Source organism: Phalacrocorax aristotelis, chromosome 1 (assembly GCF_949628215.1).
Source record: "Phalacrocorax aristotelis chromosome 1, bGulAri2.1, whole genome shotgun sequence".
Lineage (NCBI taxonomy): Eukaryota > Metazoa > Chordata > Aves > Suliformes > Phalacrocoracidae > Phalacrocorax > Phalacrocorax aristotelis.
This window is the reverse complement of record NC_134276.1, coordinates 4,658,883-4,681,830: the sequence shown is the minus strand read 5'-3', so window position 1 is coordinate 4,681,830 and position 22,948 is coordinate 4,658,883. Positions and strand designations below refer to the sequence as shown.

The window sequence follows — 22,948 nt, the reverse complement described above, 5'->3', positions numbered from 1 at the left end:
TGCCTATTAATCATGATAGTCTGCTCTCGATTAGGTCTTTATAAATCCCTAGTAGGTCACCAGCCTTCCTGAAATTGCTCTGGGTTTTGGGAAGTTCTCTCAAGCACAGGTCCCCAGGACGTGGTTTTCCCTGCAAATGCGCAAAGTGCCTCTAACCCAGGAGAGTTTGCGGGTGAGACTCTCGCTCTCATGCAGTGGAAATTGATACAGCTCCAGTGCACTGAATAAGGCAATGCTGGCTGATGCCAGCGCAGAACTGGCCTCTCCGTCCTCCCCTGCTCTCAGCTCCATCTCACACGCCGCACTGGCAGAGATGGGTGAGCTGATCTGACCGTAGCCGGTGGCCGCACAGGGATTGCCCAGCGCTTGAATAGGATCAGGCCCTTCCTTTGGGCGGGGAAATGGTAGAAAAATCTTCCTATTTAGCCTTTGCATTTCACTGGCAGAAAAAGAAGAACAAAGCTGTTGAAAAAATGCATTCCTAATAAATGACATACTTGTTCTTTAAGGGGTTATTCCCCTTCTTTATGTGTTCACAACGGTGATAAACAACATACGGCTTAACTATGCTGTCCCCATCTTGAGAAGGGGTGTCGTGCCTACCTCCCAGAGGCACTGGGAGTTGTAATTACTGCTCTAAAGTGATGCAAGATCCCTGTGTGAGCAGCATTATATAAAGATTGTTGTTGTTTGACGTACAGCAGAGCATCCAGCCGGCATGGAGTTGTTATTGCACCAGCTATGGCACAAACATGTCAGGAGGGACCGTCCCTGCCCACGGAGGTTGGACAGGCAGGGAAGTTGAGGCAGGGATGACTGAATGTGCCCGAGCAGGTTTGGGGCAGAGCTGCTGTATAGAGACAGGTCTTGGAAATCCATCCCCAGCAAACAACCCCAAGTTGTATTCTCCTTATAAGTGGGCAGCGTGAGGGTGTCGTAGGCTTTTATGGGTGCCATGCCCAGGTTTTTGCTTTTAAGGATGCAGCAAAAGGAGGTTTAGGGCGTAATCCTACTCACCGGGCTGTGGAGGGAAGTTTTATTGCTGCTTGAGCTGGGGAGAGGATCAGACTTTTAAATGTACAGTGTTTCTAGATTTGGAAGATGATAGTTAATCGCAGCCAGGGTATAATACACTGTAATACGAAACCTGGCTTGTCTGCATGAGACTCCAGTGGCAGTCAAATCCCCTTTCAGTGGGCACAGCTCCATTATTTAAAAATCAATAATAAAATATGAAGCTTTTATCGATTCCCCTCTATTTTTTTTTTTTTTTTTTTTTTTTTTTTTTTTTTTTAAATCTCCAGGAGGGTTTTTGCTATCCCTGCCGTTTGCCTGTGTCTTGCTCAACCTCTTTGTTTTCCTATGGCACCTTCACTTCACGCGCAAGCCCCTGAGCGCAGCAGGGCAAAAGCCAGCCTCTCCTTTCTGGGGTGAGAAGGACCTTTTCCATCAAGAGAGGGGAAGGGTCCTGGCAGGGGCTGGGGTGGTTAAACCTTACAGTGGAGGCTTTGGGTGGGGGGGACATGACTTTTTGATGAAGGCAGCTCTGGGCTGCGCTGCAGATCACCTGCTGCGGCGTGTATAAAGTTTCTATAAAGGTATTGTGTAAGTGTAGGGGTGGGGGCAGGAACGAGAGGCAAGCCCGGGGGGCGGGCAGCCCCTCTTCCCCGCGGGGTTTGTATCTTTAAAGCAGGCTGGCGGGGCGCCGGGCCGGGCGGGAGGCGTGGTGAGCCGGGGAAGGAGCCAGTTTCCTGCTTCCCCGCTCGCAGCCGGGCGGCGGCAGGCGCTCCTCGCCCCCCCATCCATCTATCCATCCAGCCGTCCACCCACCCATCCATCCATCTATCCATCCACACACACACCCCCCGCCCGCCCGCCCGCCGCCCTCCATGGGCCGGCGCTGCCGGCGCTGAGCGCCGGGAGGCAGCGCCCGGCTGCCGCGATGAGCGGCGGGGAGGTGGTGTGCTCGGGCTGGCTCCGAAAGTCACCGCCGGAGAAGAAGTTACGGAGATACGTAAGTCTTAACCCACCCCATGTCATCCCTACCCTGGGGGAAGCCGGGCTCTCCCCCATCCTACCACCATCCCTGCATCCCTCCGTTCCTGCCGTGGCCGCCGCCCTCCCGGCTGCACCTGCCGCGGAGCTCGGCACGGCGAGGGGTGCCCCTTGCCCGGGCGGGGGGGCTGGGGGGTCAAGGCTCCCCGATGCTCGGGGAAGGGGGGGTGGGGGCATCTCCGACCCCCCCACCGCGGGTAGCAGCGGGGCGATGGCAGGGGCTGGACCGGGCAGCCGGGTTTGGGGCAGTTCTTGCTGCGCCCCGCGGTGGCCGGGCTCACCCGGGACCTGCGACCGTCACACCCCCTCCTTTGAAGTCGTGTTTTTGAGGGCAGATTGGGAATACCTTTGCCCCAAAGGGTAAAGGTAATAACGCATCTTGAATCCACCACCACCCCCCAACACCCCCATAACGTTTTCCCCTCCACGTGCGCGGTTCCTATTAATCATTTAACGTTCGAACCCTTTGAAGATAGCACTAGTAGCGCTTCGATAGCCTTTTGTGTCGTTAGCGGCTGAGATCAAACACTTCAAAGAAGTTGTAAAAAGAGGGTCCAAATGCCAGCTCTGTTACGTTCCCCACTCATTGAAAGAAATAACTGTTCTTTGCGCCCTCCGCCTGATGGTCTCGCCAGGCACCACGAGCGTTAGAGCTCAGAAACGCGGCTACGTCAAGCTGCCATCCTATGACTCGGCACATCGCTCCCCGGGATGAAGCTGGCGTCCCGCTTTCTGACTCCGGTGACCAGCCTCTACCAGGCTTTGGGCTGGCTGGGATGCAGCCTCCGGGAGAGAGCTGGGCGCTCTCCCTTCCTAGGGGGACACCGGCCAAATCGTCCTTTGGTCCTGTTGCTTTTGTCTGCGTAGGTTTTGTGAACGGCGGGGGAGAGCAAGTGCAGCTGGTGTCTCCCCAGTGCCTATTATTGATTGAGCGAGGCATTGCTGCCTACCCTTGAGAGGGAGGTGGATGTCTGTGGTCCCGTATCACAGGCTAGGGCAGGGCCAGTGGGGTACCCAATTCATGATGCGGTGTTATTAGCCTTCTCCAAAATGGGTGCAGCCCTAGACATCAGTGGCGCCGCATCCCTTTGCATTACGTGGCGTGCCCGGTCACTCGACAGTCCTCCCCTCGTGTGCCTGTCCCCTTTGAGGGAGGATCAGGTTGGCTGCAGGATGGAGCTGCGAGGGAATCCGGTTCTTTCGCTCCCTGTCCCCTCCAAATGTACTGAGACAAAGCTAAACCTGGGTGTTTACATGAGAAATATCAAACCCCTGATGTATGTAGGCAGGCTCTGTGGGAGATGGACAGAATGACTTTGTGCATGCTGAACTGTGGAGGATGCTTTTAGCTTAATGGAGCAAAGCACCTTCCTCCCGCAGAAATCAACTAATTGCTGATCCTGAGTCACCAGTGGCCTTAACTCATCAAACATCATTAGCTCCCCGGCATCTGCCCCATGAAAGGGTGTTCACATCGCCTTCTGAATATCCAGCTTGTGCTCCGGCATTCCAGCAAGAGCTGAATAAATCTACTAAATGCTCTACATGAGGGTGTGACGTGCCGGCGGTTAGTGCTAATTATCGATATGCATAAGAGTGCTTTTCATCCAGATACATCCCAAAGTGCTTTGCAAGCCACCTATGTTTTCAAAACATCCTCATTCCCCCAGGAGGAAACGCGGCCGTGCTGAGATGTGCCCGGCCGTCCCACACAGCCTCCGCGGGGCAGGAAGCGATGCTCGGCAGATGTCACTTGAGGGGATCTCTGTGCCGGAGCAGTCCCGGTGCTGTGGTCAGCGGGACTTCCCTTCCAGTCACGCCAGTTGCAGCTTCCTGCATTGGTGGCTGGATTTGAAAATGTTGGCCTTAGCTTGGACTGTGTTTCGCTAGGTTGTGCCCCATCCCCTTCCTTCTTAATGCATTATTATTAATCATATTTATATAACTGCATTATGCGTTCAGGGCGTTGATGTGTTGATCGAGTTGTTCTCTTCGATAGTGGTTCAGAGCAGGTAGAGCCTGAGGCTGATGGCTTTGCTCCCCCAAAACCTGCCTTCATCTGCAACAAACCCACACGGTTGGACTTTGGTTGTCACGCACAAAAGGCGAGTTTCCAGCCACCGCGGAGTTACGCCGGCTTTTGTACAGACTCAAAGGGAAGGCGCTGAATCGCTGGCTTTGCCACTTTCCTTACGCCTTCAGTTTATATTCTGCTTTGAGACCTCAAAGGAGGAATCTCAGGCTGCAGGATGCTGCTAATCGGGTTTGAAGTTCCTGCTCTGGCTGTATTGACACAGGGAAGATGATAGATTTATTTTTAATTTGACAAGTGCATTTCAAATGTATGTGTCTGCACATGGGTGTGTTGCTGACGCTGTCCTTGAAATGCTGTGCTTTTATAAGCCTGGTTTTGTTCTGGTTTTACTTTTCAAGGAGATCCTTGGCAAGGGGAAGGTGCTAAATTTTCTTTCTAACTCCCACCCAGAGTGGTTGGGGAAGGGGGCTCTTCACACCTGCTCCACAGAGCATTAACCTGCATTTACAGCAATACCTGCTCGGTTTCACTCAGAGGATTGTGTTTATGTGAGATTGTGGGATATTTTATGTAGGGCCTCTTTGTACAATGCTCTGGGAAATATTGGGGTCACAAGTTTCTCTTCTGTTGGGGGACATTCAAATGATCAAATGATGTTTCCTTCAAGGTTGAGGTGAATTGTGTCTCTTTTGTGCCTTGTAACGGGGGACAGGGGTTCATGCAGACCCTAGGCAGTTTGGCCATGATCTTGGATGACCCCTATAGCTGCTACTGTGGTATTGATAATAAAAGGTAACCAAACACTTGACGGTCAAAACTAATGGAGACACCGAAGTACCACCTTCCACCTCCCCTCTGCTTGGGATGCCAAGCTCCATCGTCTGCTTGCTTGATTTTTTTTTTCCCCCAAACACTTTTGTACCTTCACAGAATCATAGAACGGTTTGGGTTGGGAGGGACCTTCAGAGGCCATCCAGTCCAACCCCCTGCACTGAGCAGGGACATCTTCAACTCGATCAGGTCGCTCAGAGCCCCGTCCAGCCTGGCTTTGAAAGTTTCCAGGGATGGGGCATCGACCACCTCTCGGGGCAATGTGGGCCAGTGTCTCACCACCCTCATCATTAAAAAAACCCAGTTCTTCCTTATATCTGGTCTGAGTCAACCTCTTTTAGTTTAAAACCATTAGACCTTGTCCTGTTGCAACAGAACCTGCTAAAAAGTCTGTCCCCACCTTCTCCCCTTCTGACTTTAGTGCATGGAAGGGTCTCCTTGTACACAGCCACAAAGCACAGAGCTCTCCTTTAATTCTCCTCCTGGCTCCTCCTTAAAACACCCATGAAAAAAATTTAAAAATCCCAGTCTCTAAACAAAACCCTTGGCTCTAGTTGTGTGACCGATGAGCTGAGACCAGCGCATGTTGTGCCGGTCTGCACTGACTCACTGTCTCCTGGTGCTCTCTCCCTGGACGTGCCTGTCTGTTGTCTCCTGAGTTAGACGTGGGTTTAGAGTAGTGTTTTGTGTCTATCCGCTGCCCGGCACGATGGGCTTCGGGGGTGGGCTGTCTGGCAGAAAAGCGATGTAAAAAATAACTGCTGTCGTTGTAGAGGAGCTCTTAGCTTCCTATCATTAAATCTGTGCTTTGCCTGTTCATTTATGTACCGTGAAGTGAGAGTATTTTCTGTCTGGCTGAGATGTATGTCTACAATTCTGACTAAAAGAAAAGCTTCTCATCTTGCACTCCTTTTACAATCCTTTCCTGCCTTCCCTGCCCGCCCCCCCCCCCACTGGTTTAACTGGGGGAGAGTTTGGCTTTGTGCATCAATGGTCGTTTTTACATCAAGCAGGAGCAGTTTAATGAAGGTCATCGGAAGATCTGCTCCTCTCCAATGAGGTGAGCAGAACAGGTTAAGGGGGGTATAATGGGCTGATTTACTGACCACAGCCCTATTCCTAGGGGTAACTCCCTGATGAAGGGCTTTTTTTAGGCCCTGAAGTAGACCCTTCATATCCCACTTGAAGGCGCGTAGCACGGATGTCCTCGTTAAATGAGGCTGTTGGATGGGGACTGAAGTAGGACCACCAGAGAAGGGAAGTCTTAGGCTGCTCAAGTGGTGGAGGTACCCGGTGAAGTTTGGCATGGTGCTAATCAGGATGAAATTTTAGAGCAGGGGGAGAAGAAGGGACGTCCCTTTAGCTCTGCAGCAAAATATAAAAAAATGGGTATTAAGCAAAGTCGTGATCTTTTTTTATTCTCTTCTCTCCAAGAAGTTTTAACGGGTTGCTCTCATGTTCAGCTGTGCCACGCCTGATTCAGGATGCTCCCCTCTACCTAAAGTAGGAAATGGTTGCAGAGACTCCAGAGAAAAGCACCAAAAATGAGCAGAAACCTAAAAAACATGGAAAGACTGAAGGAAATGAGGTTGTTTAGTCTAGGGACGAGAGGGATGAAATATCAGTCCTCGAGTATGTCAAAGGTAGCTGCGAAGGGGAAGGGAGTAAACTGTTCTCCATGGCCAGTGGTGGGAGGCCAAGAAGTGCTGAGCTCAAACTCAGCGAGGGAAACAAGTGTTAGGAAAAACTGATTGCCAGAGGAGTGGAGCAGTGGAACAGATGGTTTGGGATGGGCTCGGAGTCTCCATCGGTGGAAGTTTCGAAGAGCAGGTTGGCCAAACGGAGCTTCAGGAGAGCTGATCCTGTTTTGAGGCACTGGAATAAATTTGACAAATTCTTCAAAAGTCCCTTCCACTGCTGGTTTAGGTGAATTTATGGATTTTGAGCCTGAACTCAGGAAGGGTGGCATAGAGTCTTTAGGGCACAAATCATGACACCGGGATCTGCTGATGGGACTCAGGGAAGTCCTCTGACCCAGTGCAGGCAAGTTCTTTGTAGAAAGTTTTGACAGCACTGAACTCCATGACTTTGCTTCTTACTCCAGCTGTCAAACTGTCTTGCTGCACCCTGCTCCACCCACGCAGTCTCCAGGCTTGATTGAAGAGACCATCAGATGTTTTAGCTGTTGTCATCTGCCCTGCAATTCAGAGGAGGGATGAGCACTTGCTCCACTGGAGAAGGTTTTGGAGGTCAGGGGGTGCACTTCACTTGCAAGGGCAGTGTCCGCCAGCACTCCTGCAGCACCACCTCTCTTGTGCAATGCTGCACAAAGGTCACGCCCCGTAACTTGTTTCTCTGCTGCATCATTGCTGATGAGTCAAAAAACACAACCTCTTCCCTGCAACCTTCTCTCGAGTCATTTTGTTTGGGTGTGGGGGTGCGTTCCTCTGCCCACGGTAACATTTTCCAGGGTCAGTCAGATGGTGATATATTGTCGTCATGCTACTCTTGAGCTAATAACTTGCAGCTCCTAGAAGGGTGGTTATAGGGATGATGGAGTCAAACTCTTCTTGGTTGTAGCAGGTGACAAAATAAGGGGCAGCAAACAGAAGCCAGCTTTGGAGGTTCAGGTTAGGTCTTGGGGAAGCTCCTCCAGTAGGAGGGTCATGGTATAGAGGAACAGGTTCCTGCAAAGGCTGCAGGGTCTGTGTTTGGAGGTTTTCAAGTCTTGGCTAGAGAAAATCCCAGCTGACCTAATCTAGTCACACCACAAATGTAAGGTTGAACTAGACGCCTCCCAAGGTGCCTCCAACCCAACATTTCTGATACCTCTGTGGCATAGCACAGCATGGAGCTACCAATCTAGGAAGCAATACAGCTGCTTTAGCCCAGCTCCTCGTGCAGGTGGATAGTCCTTGTTTTGTTTTCTAGCAACACAAGCAACGTGGGAGAAGTGCTGTGCTAGGACAGCTCTTCAGCTGCTGAAGCTCAAACTGGTTTGGTCAGGGCTAACCCATATGTCTTGCCAAGGCATTGCATCGATCGAGGTGGATGTGCCCGTAGAGGTAAGGAGTCCCCGTGTTGTGTGGGGAATGAAACCGGTGTACTTTCCTGGTGCTTTGGCTTTGCTAAGACAGCTTGAGTGGATCTTCAGCTGTCTGTCGTGACTTCGGAGCTGGCCAATGGTTCTGGCAAAAGTCTGCAGTGGATGTAAAAGATTGATGGTGGCAAAGCGCAGGTTGAACTTAAAAAAGACAAACAATACTTAAGGAAAGTGTAAGAGGAAGCTGGCTTCATTTCTCTTTAGAAGAGAGCAGAAGTGATACTGAAACACCCCCCCCTTTTTTTTTTTTCCTCTTTTTCTTTCAGTGAGTGTCAGATGCAAGAGGTGATGTAATAGTGTTTACCAGACTGAAGCACATAATTTATAGCAGTGACTCAAAGGCAGAACAAATATTATTTATTTGGATTACAGTAGCAGCTGAGGCAACTGGGGTTGGGGCTCAATGCGCTGGGTGTTCAGTGAGACCGCATCTGCCCCGAAGGGTCTGGTCGGATGGGGAAACCAAGGCACGCAGCAAGTCAGTGGTTTGGCTGCACTTGTGTTCAGGGTCATTCCCACAGCTGGGAACTCAGCTTGGCTTTATCGCTTCTACCTGAGCCAGGGGTTTCCGAGCTGCTCGCAGGCTGCTGGGGATGTATGAAGCTACGGAAAGGGATTGCAACTGGGCCACAGAAGTACACAGTACTTCCAGCCGGGATTTAGACAGTGAGAGTGCCAAGGTCATCTGGGGACTCTGAGAGGAGCTGACCCGAAAGATTTGGAGCTTACTGCTTTTCATATAAACTGCCTTTCTTTTCAGTACTCCTTTCAAGTCTTTAAAATCTCGCTTCCCTATCATAATGCTTAGGTGGCTTTTACAGCACCTAACAGTGGTGATGAAGCGTATTTATCCCTATCTCAGGAGGCTGGAGAAATGAGGAAGAGAGACTTTTAATTTACTCCAGGGTACGCGGAGAGCAGCAATAGGGCTGAAACAGGTTTCTGAACTGCTGTTGCTGCCATTCTATGTGACCTCTTCTTCACCTCTCAGCCCTTCTCCATGGGATAGTCCCATCCTGCCAAGGATTTGAACCAAAAAAGGTTAAACCCAGAATCAACAATATGCAAATGCTTATTATCCCTCACTGTCCTTTAGCTGGGTCGTTTTAAGGAATTTTAATTGTGGCACACCTAGGCGTATCGTTTGGCTGAGAGGCGTCGTGTAAATACAGGCTGTTGTGATTTCCTCATCCGGAGCTGCGAGCGGGAAGCCTGGCTCTTCCACTGGGGCTGCTGAGGGCGTAACCCATGCCACCAGTGGGGGCACCTGGCTCTGGAGAGGCTCCCAAAGCTGCTGAGCATCCAGAAAGTCTCCTGGAGCATCCTGGACCTCTGCTATGGTCACTGAGCAGCATCTACAGCAGCGCTCTTCGTGCCAGTGAAGCAGCTAGGAGCAGACCTGCCCTCCAAAGTTTCATTTGGTGTCTCCACAGTCTTGCGATGGTCCTGCAATTCTGTTCAAATAATAAAAATAGCTTGAGAAAAAAAAAAATCCCCATTCTTGTTTGCACATCACATGATCTCTGTGCCTTATCTCTGGTCCTTCCCCAGCACACAGCGCTGCAGGCTCGAAAGGAGCAGGGTAGGGAAAGGTTATGTTGAGTTTTTGTTTGACCTTTCCAGGCTCTCATCCCAGCTGAGAAGTCATTGGTGTTAGTAATGACTTGTTTACACCCTTGCACACCATTATTTTAATATCCCACTGTGGCTGGATCCTTGTAGGCAAAAGCTTTCAGAGTTGCTGGCCTGGAAAAGCTGGTGCGAAACTGTCCAGGTCTGACTTTTGCAGAGGAGTGGGTGAGTTTGCTTCTCCTTAGGCTTTTTCAGCCTAAATCTGGAGAAATTGGATCACCACCTGAACACCTCGCTGCCAAGTGAAACCAGCTTTGTGGTTATCACAGGCTAAGGCAGCAGCAAATTGGCTGTATAAATGCAGTGTAGAGCATCTCTTTTCTTTCTTATTTGTGATTAGCAACAGAAAAGGCAAATATTCAGCATGTGAAATCTCCGAGAACAGACCTGAGACCTCAAGAAGCGATGATCCAGACCATGTGCACGCCTCCAGGCAAACACGCTTGCACGACCTGGTTTTACAACGTACAAAGAGGAATTCCTCAAGGTCAGCGTGCCGACGTGCACAGTGCGGTCGTACGTATGTCACTGATTGTATCTAGCCCTACAGCAATTTAAATATGTGCTGTGTTTAAATTTTAAAAATAAATGAAACATAATAAATAAATAAAAATCAACCTCGGTCCAAAAATAGCTCATAGTCGTCTTTAGCTTGCAAGCTGTGCCTTTAAAGAACGGGAGGAAAATATGAGTGCTGGAAGCATATGTTTCTTGCTGTGTAAGATAGCCAGTGGTGCCTGTTTCTCCAGCGAATCTGGAATAATTTGATGCCAGCAACTGGGGCGGGCGACTTCATCTCTGGATTTGTCTTTTCGTATTCAGTTCCCTTTTTTTTCTGAGCTGTTGGAGTTTTCCTGGAGAAGGTCAGGATCTGGGAAATCTTGCATCAGTCTGGTTGTCTGCATTACACTAAGACCTAGAAATGAAGTTCTCTGTCCAAATGTGAATATTCTGACCCCAAAATGATGCCTGTTCAGGATAGGAGGTTCACTCTTGGGCCAGATATGGGACCTTTTTTTAATAGTTTAAGTCTGGCTTTGAGGCAGGACCAGTTGAGAACAGCACTTAGACATTTTTGTATTAAGCATTCAGATTGCTTTTTTCTTTCCATTGCTCGGAAAGCTTTTCCATCTCTGCCTGCTCTGGACTCTCTTTCACATGGCCTCTGAATTTTAAAATCCTGTATGTTTGGACTCTTTTTTTTCCTTTAATCTATTGACAGATATGTCTTTTGGTTGTTTTTTTTTTATTATTATTATTATTAATTCTTTCTTTTGCTACCCAATGCCTTTTGGACACGTCCAATACATTTCCATCGTGTCTCCTGGATCTAAGATGCTGTCCTAATAGCATCTCAGTACTTGTTATGCATCTTATTCCATTTAAACCTGGTATTTTCCAAAGGCGTTTGCTTTGGAAGGCATTTAGACATTTCTTTGGTGGAGTTCCAGCTCCCGCATCCATATGGTAAGATGGAAATAACATTTTGAGTCAAGGATTTGTGGTCTTTTGAATTTCGTAGATTTTCAGCGATTAAGTTTTGCTGGTGATCGCAGCTGCTGCCTTGCCCGTTCAGATTCCTCGCTGACCTTCTGAACACCCCCGTGGACTTTCCTGTGGCTGCCAAAGGATGCGAGTTGACTTTGCTAAACAACCTCTTTGGCCACTTAACATAATACCCGAACGGGGATTATGTCTTTTTTCCAAAACTGATTAGTAAACCTTCCTTTCCCTCCTCTTTTCTGGTGACGCTGAGGTGTCTTCTAAATTTTCAGCTTCAAAGAGCTGTGTCACACGTACGTTTTGTGCTGCTGTTGAACTGGGCGATGCTTATGTTTCTCTGTATTTTTTTATCTCATAGTAATGTCAGTAATCATGCTAAATGAGGTTATTAGTCATTGCTACCGATCTGTTCTGCAGATCTTTATCCACATTCTCATTTAAGCATCTTCTGAGGTTTTTGTTTATTTGTAGGGGGGATGTGTGGTTTTTGACTGCTCCCTAGATGCTCTTGGATTGAAACAGTGCCCCATGGAAAAGGCAAGATTAGCTATGTAAATCAGCTCAGGGTTTTGGTACTCCTTAGTTTCCTCTCCCTTGCAAAGTCCCCCTCACCACCCCTATAGAGGCCACCCCGGCACCTCGAGGTCTCCTTCCTTCTCACCCCGCTTCCACGTGGGTGCTGTGCTTGAGAGCAATCCAGCACAGGAAGGGGCAATCACAAGAAATGCCTCTTCTGGCTTATTGACAGCAGAAAATAGCCGCTCTGCTTCCATGCCATCAACACCACACACAGCTCCTTTGATTCTGGGTCTCTGTGTTGTTCCTAAATAACTCCCTCCAGATAGGAAGCTCCCAGGAAAACCTCGTTTACTTTGATCCAAGAAGAATCAATGACTTGAGGCTTGTGTTCTCCTTCCCTTTCGCCTTCCCTGCCTCCCTCGCCCACTGTCGAACGCATATAACGTCAGACTGGAGTTTCCAGCGAGGCGATGGGGAATAGAAGGGCTCATTGTTTTGGGGGTCAGGGTGCAGGGCCGGGGTGGCAGGAGAGAGGGGAGCAGAGCTGGCGGCTGAGCCCCGCTGCTACCTCCAGCCCAGTCTTATATTACCCATAGTGGCAGCCATGCAGACAGTGAGCGGTCTGTGATTGCGGCAGGCTTAAATCCTTTGAGGGAAGGGAATAAATAAATGACAGGAGAAAAAAGAAGAAAGGCAGAAGAGATGGGATGTGGGGAATGACAGGGAATGAGTGTATGGGGTCCTCCTGGCTGTGCTAAGGGGAAGGAGATGCTGAGAAATGATGCAGGCTGGTCGCTGCAGGAGGCTAGAAACTGGGGACTGAGGTTTGAACCTAGCCCTGACCATATGGATCCCTCTCCGAGCCCTCTGCATGCACGGACTGAGGCAGAACAGGGAGTGGGGAGTTTTCCTGCCAGCAATCAGGACTTTATCGTGCAGCAATGTGTGTGGGGGTGGACCCCTGACACCAGAGTCTTTGGAGAAGGGTGCCGAGAGTGATTAGGAGCCTGGGAAAGCTTTACACAACAGGCCTCCGAAACAGTGAGGGACAGCCACCTTCCAAAGAAAGTGAATGAGAATGTGCCCCGATAAAAGCCCACAGAGCAACTGTCTGTTCAGAGGCGGGCCAGCATTTAAGCTCAGCTTGTGGACTTCTTGTGGGAGCAGCCCAGGGTCATTGTCCCAGGAGGTGGCCCAAAGTGTTTGGCACATCACCAAGGAGACAGGTGTCCCATCCCATCACCTGAACTCATGCTTCGAGAGGTATGGTTTGCACTCAGGAGAGGAGTTCAGATATTTCAGATGTTTCACAGATGTTAAAGCTTGCAAGATCTTTTTGTCTCTGCATCCCTCAGCAGGTTCCACCCCCACTATAGATGTGCGATGGGGAGGAAACATGACTCCTCCCACCAAGTCTGAATTTGCACCTTTTAAAGGAGCAGAGACATGAGTGATATGAATATGTCCAATGGTAGAAGTTGGTACCATGAAGAAAACATTGGAAAGGAACAAAATTGGTGTTCTGAGGTTTAAACCAGTCAAACAGTTGAGGACAGGTCTTTCCTAGTGATGGGGCTCCCTCCACCTGCCTTTTCAGAGAGTTCCCACCTGCAACAGGGTGCGCTTTGGTCCAAGACTAGCTAGATCCAGCACCATACCCATGGAGTTGCTCCCAGAGACATGTTTTGAGCTCCTGCCTTGCGCTTTGCGCTCCCTTCAAAGTCAAGCCGATGGAGGGCCTGAAAGGATCAGGCCGTTATCTCAAACACTTGCAAAATACGTTGGCTGAGGCTTTGACTGGGAATCAATCAATACGCTCTTTTTAGCATCCAATCAGTACAGCCAGCTGGCGTGCAGACAGGCTGATGTATCATGTGCTGTCACAGGGAGGTGTACCGAGGAGCGAGGTTTGAAGACAGAGTTGTGTGTAGAGAAGAAGGTTGTGTGCCGGTTTGTTTTTAGTACTGAGGGCACTTCACGTGCAGCAGAAGGCAGGGTGTCTTACAAGTTGGTGTCGTGGACGGTGCTTCACACAAAATACTCTGTGCTCAGTAGTGTGTGTTAGATGTTCACAGTGCAGCTAAAATGAGTATTTGTCTTGGGGCAGGTGGGAACTGGACCTCAGCTGGAGGGAACTGAACCCAACTGAGTTGGGTTGGAACTGAAAAAAGGATGTAAAGCAAATTTTATCCTGTGCGATGTGTAGGATGTTTATGAGGCTTTTTGTATGAGTTTTTAGTTAACTAGGTTGTTTGATGAAAATATTTTGTTCCTATTGTTTCTCTGTCCATCCTGCTTCTTGGAAGAGTCTGCCGTGACCCACTCGATGTTGTTAAATGCTGTCATTAAGGCTAGGTGGGATGAAGCATGGACCTGCTGCCCTGACGCGCTCGTTATTTCAGATAGGATCGAGTTGTTGAGTACCACTTGGGAATGAGAAGCTTCAAGATTTGCATTTGTAATTAAGAAGAAAAGCTTTTTAAAGCCTATTCTTTGCATTTCTTTGTACCTGAAGCCTCCCACTAACCAACCATCACTCGGGTTGTGGAGGAAGGTGAGAAGCCAGAATGACGTGTCTGGGGCTTACGTGCTCCCCTCTGCTCTGTGCATTACTGCTGAATCAGCTGTAATTTAGGCAAGGTTTAACCTTCTTTTTTCAGTGTGGAAGGGCCTGGTCAACAGCTTGGATTTGTTTCCTTCAAAGCATGGGAGATTTTTTACTAATTATGTTTAAAAAAAAATAATAATCAGTTTGCTGGAAAACCAGACACCAAAGCATGATCAGAAACACAGCTGCGGTGCTCTCCAAGTTGTATCTCAGACATCCATTCCCCGTGGGTTTATATTCCTGGATATTATCATATCATCTGCTTCTCCCCTTTTCCCACCTTTATCTTTTTGTACCCAAAGCCCAGTGGTGTGGGCTGGGCTTGGGTTCATTTTCTTTCCCCCAAGCTTTGGTCCTTGCCCTTTCGAGTCTTTCACTAATATTCATCCGCCTACCCTGTATATTACAGGGTCTTGGCTCTATAGCACCGAGGTGGGTTGCAAACACAAATGATTTTAGCTTTGCACGTCCCAACAGTGCAAAGAGTGAAAGAGTGGGTGCAAGTTGGACACTCAGTGGGTTTCCAACCTTTCCAAACTTGTGCCTTCCAACCTTTCCTGCCAGGTTGCGCGCTAACCTCTTGGGTCTTCGCAGTCTCTGCTATATAAATAAGAAATTAAAGTGTACAGGGATTAAGTGAATCTTCCAGGTCTGCAACAAGTCCATCGCAGAGCAGGGAACCAGACACCAACATCCTTCAGTCTCTATCTTCATCTTACGCATTTCTAAGCTGCATCCCGGCGTGCTCTGCCCCTGCAGTCTTGTGTTGAGAAAGCCCAAGTTTTCTAAGCCAAGCTTACCTCGCATGTGCCTTGCCTTGAAATCTGTCAGAAGAGGTTAGGAGGGAATTCAGCCCATTTGAAAACGCAGTCGGCCTGCCAGACAGGAAAATCCGATGTGTGGAAAGTCAATCAGATGTGGGAAAGGAGGGGGAAAAGGTGAGCGGTTGTTGCCAGCGCTGCATTCGTTGTGGGCTTGGCAGTGGGTTTGTGCCACATCACAAAAATCAGTGGATTTACTCTGTTTCGGGAGTAAACACGTGGCAGAGCACACGTGTGTGCTGGCGGGTGAACTCAATTGGGTAATAAGAGTAAATCTTGCTCTGCTTCTGAGAGGCTGGGACTAAAACATGGTATAATAGTGATGCGTATAATTTTGTACGGTGAGCTGGTAATTTACTGTGCTGTTTTGGCCATCAGTGCAACAGCTAGAGGCTGTTAAGATAATTTAGTGGAGGTTTGTGGTTATAAATACGTTTCCATCGTGACCAAGGATCCTAATAGATATTAAATTCAGCCAAGGGGTTTTTAGTGTTTTATTTTTTTTATTGCGTACTCCCCAGTGTTTCTGTTTTGACTTATTAATCTTAAGGAATAAGCAGAGGGATGGCTATTAAATGTTTTTTAACATATGAAATAGGAGTTATAAAAGAGAAAAAACCAACACTGAATGAAGCAATGAATTTAGTGTAATTTGGTTGTTCAGCAGTGGGGCTGCTGATACTACAGGTGTGTTGGGTAACGTGCAAAGCTATTGTAATGCTTTGTCATATATGTGTTTTTCACTTGAAATTTTTTCTGTAAAAGCAAAAACAGTCTTCTCCATCCCTCTTGGCCTCATGCAAGATAAGTTGTGCAGAATTAAGTAACTATTTTTGAAATTTAAACACAACTGCATCCAAATGTCAAGATGCCTACATATCAGCTCGGGATCTCAGGAACCCCCAGGACCTTAGCCGTGGATTTCCAGCCATGTCCTTCATCCATACGACGACCTCCCTTCCACCACGGAGAAGCAGGCAGTGTGAGAAGCGATCTGCTGTGGGAATGCCTCGGCTCTCCTGCTCTGCTGTCTTAATCCGAATAATAACAACAAAAAGTTTGACGGCTTAGTTTGGAATTGGATAGCTCTCCAAAAATAGGCTTTCCCTGGAGATATCTCCTACTTCCTGCTGGGCTGGAAAAGCTGTGCTGACAGCCTTTGCGCTTGGATACTTAGGCATCTCTTGGAACCTACAGCATGAAGGAATGCAAAATAATAGAGGAAATCAGTTGAACTTGTTAAATTTCAGAAGAGCATTTGGTTTGAGCTTTGGAAAGTGTTCCCCCCACACTCCTCTTGCGTAGAAAAGCCCCTGAGCCAAACCCCAATATTTACCAATATTTTTGAGATCTTGCAGGTTTAGGAGCTCAAAAGTTTTTGAGATCTTCCAGGCTAGGCCCTCTTTCTATAAATAATAGCTCTTGGCTTGAATGCATCTGAGCTCCTGGAAAGTGTGGACCCCAAACAGGGCTCCTTGCATCCAGAGCTGTGATGGCTCCAGCTCTGTCTTCATGTGCTCAGAAGTGGGGGAAGGCATTGCACTAAAAAAAAAAAAAAAAACCAAAAAACAAACCCCAAACAACAAAATTCTGTTATTATGTTATGTTGGAAGGTCTCTGGCAGTCTCAAGGACTAGCTGATACCATCTGGTGTATCTTCGGAGTTTGTCATCAGGAGCTTTATCTCCACTCGCCTTCAGGATGGGCTGAGCCTGGAGGTGGCAGGCTTGGAGGTTTCCTCTCTGCGGGCTGCATGTTTGGGTACCCTCATCTTTCCATTTGATTTTAGTCTCCCTTTCCCCTTCTCATCTAATTCCTAACATTTAGGGGGTTGTCAGCAGGAACCCGCTTTTCCCAGCGTGTGACCTGTTGTATTACTTTTGCTGAAGATCTGTGTTTATGGCACCAAACAGAGCCACCTCTGCAAGTCTGTCTTCAGATGAGCAGGAACAAGCACAGCAAGGCTAACGTGGCCATCCCCATGCTGCAGAGGCTGAACCTCTGCCTCAACACGCAGCTGTGCCGCAAGGAGCAACCCCCTGTTCCAAGCAGGACTCCACAAAACCAAGGCCAAGATATAAAAAAGCAGTATTATTAACCTGACTTGACATGTGGCAAGCCTGGGCTTGGGAAGCTGGAAAAATCTACATTTCCAAAGTGGTTGATTAGGGATTTTAGTGTGAAACTCTTTCCTCTGTCCTCTGGCTTTAAGGTTTCCACAGAGATTAGTGGGACGGTGCGGGCAGCTGGTATTTCACCCCGCTGTCTCCCCAGCCACACCAGCACCAGCTCTAAAACCCGTGTCGGGAACAGAAGTTCAGAAACACAGTCTCAACCTTTCCCGGCTTGTTTTTCCCATCTGTTTTTAACAGCATGTTCTTGCCACTTGGACCTTTCTGGGCTCGATCTTGTGATCCCTGATGTAGTATGACATTTCCAGTTTATTAGGAATGCTTTTGTTTATTTGCTGGGTGGGTTTTTTTTCTTTCTTTCTTTCTTTCTTTCTTTCTTTTTTTTCCTTTTCCCTAGGTTGTGTGGAGCTTTTCTGCCTTGGCTGCCAATACAAACGTCCCCTCCGTGCCGGGAGGTGCCACCCACACCCGTCCTCTCTGAAATCAGGACAGTTATCTCAGCACTTGCAAGTCCTTTCACTGGTTTGGGGGTTCTTACTAAACAAAAAGGAAGGCTGATTATTTTTTCCTGTTCTTTTCTACTGTTTTGTAATAAAAACCCAGGTCCTAAAATGCTGAAGCAAGTGAGATTTTCAAAATCAGTTTTCATTTTTTTGGCTTGCATAAGGAAAACCAGCAAGAAGGGACTCAGGGCTTCAGTTTGCTGGTGGCATTCTCAGTTTACCCAGGCTGTCTCTGCTTTTCTTAGTAGATTGAGTTTATTGCCTGCAGTGTGCCAAGTGTGAGTTTGCTTCTGAGCTGAAGGTGGCTGGACCAGCCTTTACGTTACTCCATCTTTCCATTTTGCATAGACATCATGGTGCTTCCCTCCAGTGCTGGACAAATATCATCAACAGACGAGTATCGGTGCCAGAGCAGTACTTGGGATTGTGGTTCTGCTCTGCCTGTAGTCTGCTGCTGTCCGTAACCTACGTGTCCTTCTCTAAAACCTCCTTTGTTCTCCTTGAAATAAATCAAGCGATACCTTTCAGAGACCTGTATTCAGTTCCTGGCCGGCATAAATCCCACTATAAGACTTCAAAGATGCTTAGTTGCTTTTTTAAAATACTTTCAGCTGTACCGTACTGGCCCACGAAGCATGCGGTGGTGTGAGAATCTGCAATCTGAGTCCACAGCGCTGGTGTTTCATGGGGGTTTACATCCAGAAAGCATTTTTTCAAATGGACAGGAGAGTTCTGTGAGCATCCAGCTGTGGGAGGATGGGGCTCTCATGCACCTCACCAGAGCCACCACAAGCAGCAGGTGTTCCAAGTCATCTTCTTGGCCTGGGGGCAAGGAAGATGCGGGGGGCAGATTGTACATCTCTGTCAGGCTTATATTTATTAAACTGAACCAAATTTCAACTACATTCCTAAACTGGGATAGCAAATCCAGCAACAAGCCAGGAGTAGAGATGAGGCTTGTTCATTCTGGGTCGGTTCAGCCTGCACTTCAGCAAAGCTTCAGGACCAAATCGTTGGTTGCTGTGGCCTGTGAGGGATCCTTTGATCAAGTGAAGGTGCTGCTGAACCCCTCTCCTACACCTGTGGTCCTGGACAAATGCAACCCACAGTTGCAGTCATTTGCTCAATGTATAGGAAATCCTTGTTCTTTGCTGTCAGGATCAGAATTTGGGTCTGTAACCGTGACGATTTGCAACTAAAACTTTTTTACATAGCCAAAACTACCCAAAAAAGCTCAGAAAGTCCCCAAGAGCTCCGAACTGCTGTGTCTGCTTTTTGATTCTTTTAACGTTGGCCTTCCCAGGAAAGAAGAGATCCCTCCGGAGACCCCACGACTCTGATTGCTTCCAGCCAAGCAGCAGGGGCACATTTCTGTCCAGTGAATCTGGTTTCTGCATCAGCTTTCCCAGAGACCAGCCTTCATGTCACTCCATCATTCCATTTTGCGTAGAAATTGCCACGCTTCCCTCCAGTGCTGGAGAAATATCATCAACAGATGAGTATCGATGCCAGAACAATATTTGCTCTAAGGCAAAATAAGCTTTTTAATATCCTCCCACAAATGAACTGGAGTCTGTGCCTGCTCCTGGCGATTGCTTGGGACATGCTTTGGGCAGCATCTGCACAAGGATGCTCCCAAAGATCTCACTTCCTCCCATGCAGGTTAAGATTTGCTGGTACCCAGCATTGAACAACGTTGAGGTGAACCTCATCTTCCTGTTGCATTAATTAGTCTTGTTTAATGGCAGATGCTGTAAAAATAAAAGGAACCAGCTGTAAGAAAGACTGACTGCAAGCGCAGATGCTTTGGAGCAGGGTCAGGGGGACAAGCTGCATGTGGCAGCTGGTCCTTAGCTGCGTGCCCTGTCTGGCTTCACAACCAAGGGATACAGTGGGTAAAACACCAGGCAGCGCCAGACAGCTTGGGCGGATTCATCTGGCTTGTTGCGATGCGCTGAATTAGCCTTTGTGGGTTTATTTTTAACATTGGGGAAGGCCTTGTCTGCTGGAAATAAAATTGATCGATATGTGCTTGGGGTCCTCGTCTGGCTTGAAATGGCTCCGTGATGGATATGCGTTGCAGAGCCCTTGACCATCGCTCTCCGAGGGAGCTCGGGGCCGGGGGGGGGGTGGTGAGGATGGGGCGGATGCTGCTGAGCCTGAGTGGAATTTGGCCTCTGGAGGCTTTTGCCCTGGGGATGCCAAGGTTTTGTGCCTGCTCGGGGCTGGCTTTTATCCTGCAGCAGGATATTGAAAATAACAGGGTTTTCTCCTCCTCATGGCAGTTTTGTGAGCCAGCCTCTAACAGTGTCCCTGTTTCCCCAGGGGAAATGGCTGCTAAGTTTTTTCTTCACTTATTAGACTTGCTGTGGGTCTCCCTGCCAGAGGATTTCTGAACAAAGTTTTCAATATTCATAGACTTAAGTATGTCATGAAAAAGGGGCCATTAGTTCCTCCAGTTTCATCTCAGATCATTAACCTCACGCTACTGCTTTCCTTTGCCATCTTTTATTCCCCTTGTCCTTCCTAAGTGCTGTTTGTTTTTTATCGCTCTGTGTATCCTTTCAGTAACAGTGCTAGCATATTTATTAGTATTAATTGGCATACGTGCAACAAATATCATGCAAGGATCACAGAAGCCGTTGCCTTGGAGAAATCAGTGTATTTATCCCACATGGGGAATCAGAGGCACCAAAGAACCAGATGGGCATCAGCCGCAGCCATGCCCCGACGGAGCTGACCATGATTTCTTCCTAAAAGACAGTTTGGACCTTGCAATCATTGGCACACACTTGCTTTGAACTACTTCAGCCATGCCCTGGAAACCAGGTGCTACCCAGGTCTTTATTCCATCAAACCTGCCAGCTTTCGTGCCACCTTCAGTCATGCAACATGTGTTGTTCCTTCCTCGTTGTGCCGCCCAAAACTCCCCCAGTCCACGGTGGCTGGAACGGTGCTGCAAAGCTAAAAAGGCAAAAAATAATAAAAAAAAAAGAAATAGGAAAGACCTGTTTTGGAGGTGATAACAATAATGATTTTCTTCAGGTATCATTTCAGCACTATTTACCAAGGTCTAAAAGCAAAGCAGGCAGAAGGACCAAAGCTGGGGCTTTATGCTGACTTGGAAGGTAAAAGAAAAGCCAAGAGGGCAAAAAGGAAGGCTGCAGTCCTTTTTTTATTATATTTTATTCCACTGAGCTGCCTCTCAGTCTTGACAGGGAACAATAGGCACTTGTTCCCAGTAAACGTCCCCCAGCAGACAGCCTGTGCTGTGGAGGGGACTGGGAAGGGGCTCCCAGGAGTTCGACTGCAGCCGCGAGCCCCCGGGGCTCGGCTCAGCCCCGCCGCCCACCCATGTCCCGCTGTGCCGGGGGAGTTTATTTTTCCAGCGCTCCTACTCAGAAACACTTGGCTAAAGGAAAAATTGTGGAGGAGGTTTAGCTCAAGTGAGCACAAAAACATGTGTCCTTGTAGTATGTTACTTGCTGAGTGGTGGTTTGGGGTTTTTTTTCCTTTTTTTTTTTCCTCCTTTTTTTTAAGCGTATCTGAGAGCTTGGGAATCATGTGAGGAGGGTGGGGGTGATGCCTTTCAGATGGACACAGGGCTGTGTAAATACAAGGAAGAGAAATCTTTTCTGCCTGATCAAGTTCTCCCAGCTTGATTTTTGTCTTTTTTGTACTATTTCTTTGGATGAATGAGTGTGAGGATGGCAGAGTCTGAGGAAGCCTTTAAAAGCCTCATCTAAACCCCTTACCTTAAGCTACCATTGTCCCCAGGGTGACCACCCATCCTCTTCCCGTGACCCCCAGAAGTCCCTGCATGAGGAAACAGGCTGGAGTGTCACACCGAGTCCTCTTTTTTGCCCCGTGACCTGGTCACTCTGGGGAAAAAAGGGACAAGATGCAAGAAAAGTTGGCTTCTGGACTCTAAAACTGGGGAGCAAAGAGCTACCCCTCTCCCTCTAGCCCCGATTTTTTCTTGCACACAAGCTCCTCTCCCCTGCCCTCCACAAGTGAAACATTGCTTCATCCAGAGATGAGATGCTGAGCAAACAAATCGCAGGTCAAAGTCTCCCACTCCTTCCCCTGCCACATTCCCATCCGCACATTTTTGTGCGCCATCCCCTCAGCCTTTTCCCATGCCCTTTGGGGGAAGCAGGGCTGGGTACGCCGACTCTCGGCACAGCAAACGCGGCCCCGCAGATGTGAGCTGAGCTGCCTTTGGCAGGCAAAAGGGGGGTGTTTGGGGAATGGTTTGGAAGCCTGGGCAGATGGTTTCCACCCGTTGCTGCGAGCTGGGGTCGGCAGAGTTGTTCTTTAAGGGAAAATGATGGCGCAGCGCCCTTCGGTGAAGCTGGTTGCAGGCGCTGGCATCCGTAGCAGATCCATGCTAAACCCTTTCTTGGGTTTGTGTGGTGGCAACGAGGTGAGAAAATGAATCCTCTCTAACCCCATGGGGATGTGGACGAGGAGTGATGAACATGGATTTGTCTATCCTGGGATGGTGCATCCTGAGGAGGAGCTGTGAAGCTTGGCTGGTAGCAAGGTGGGGGCTGTCAAAATGTATTAGATGAAAACCCCGAGCGTGCTGAGACAGCTGCCTTGGAAGGCGGGGTGTTACTGAAAGAGGGAACCACAGGATTTTAGCAATTTTGGAGAGAAAACCAGAATATTATGGGTGCATCTGACATGGGGCAGAGGGTTAGCAGAGCGGAATGTGGTTACATTTTGGCTTTATCCTTTTCCCTATAACACGAAGACCATTCAGTGATCAAACCACCTTGTGAAGTTAAATTCATGCTTTCCAGGAGTCTGGTGGGCTCCAGCTTACATCTCCAGCTGGTGCAATGGACCTGAGTGAAGTGAGCCTGAGGGTATTGCTCCGAAAGGCCGAGAGCTAGCGATGCAGAACCACTGCTGCATCTGAGAGTCCTTGACATGTGTGCTGCCTTGGCCGCAGAATCCCTGACCCAGATAAAGGCAGAGACAAGGGTTTGCAAGCTGGCTTATTTCACTGAGTTTCAAGCACCTGCCATAGCCAGCTGAATTCTCCTTGGGCTCTTTCTCTAGGCAGTTATTTTGTTTTCTGGCCCGGAGCTGGTATCAGGACACTAAATGAGGATTTAATAGTGAACTTACTCATCTTGACTTGATAATATTATGGGCATGCAAGTCAGATCACTGTCTGGGAGGCTCTGCACATGAG

General features: G+C 48.5%; 1 protein-coding gene across 2 annotated transcripts in view; it reads left to right on the top strand.

Moving 5' to 3' along the window:
* Positions 1-1,687: 1,687 nt before the first annotated feature.
* Positions 1,688-22,948, top strand: part of GAB2 (GRB2 associated binding protein 2) — a 99,016-nt gene continuing 77,755 nt past the window's right edge. Inside the window, exon 1 of one of the 2 annotated variants that reach the window (XM_075075577.1) lies at positions 1,688-2,014. In XM_075075577.1, the coding sequence (XP_074931678.1) occupies positions 1,943-2,014 (72 nt within the window). In that variant the 5' untranslated portion in view covers positions 1,688-1,942. Of the gene's footprint in view, positions 2,015-22,017; positions 22,169-22,948 lie in introns of those variants that run through there. The other variant, XM_075075502.1, reaches the window with a different exon arrangement.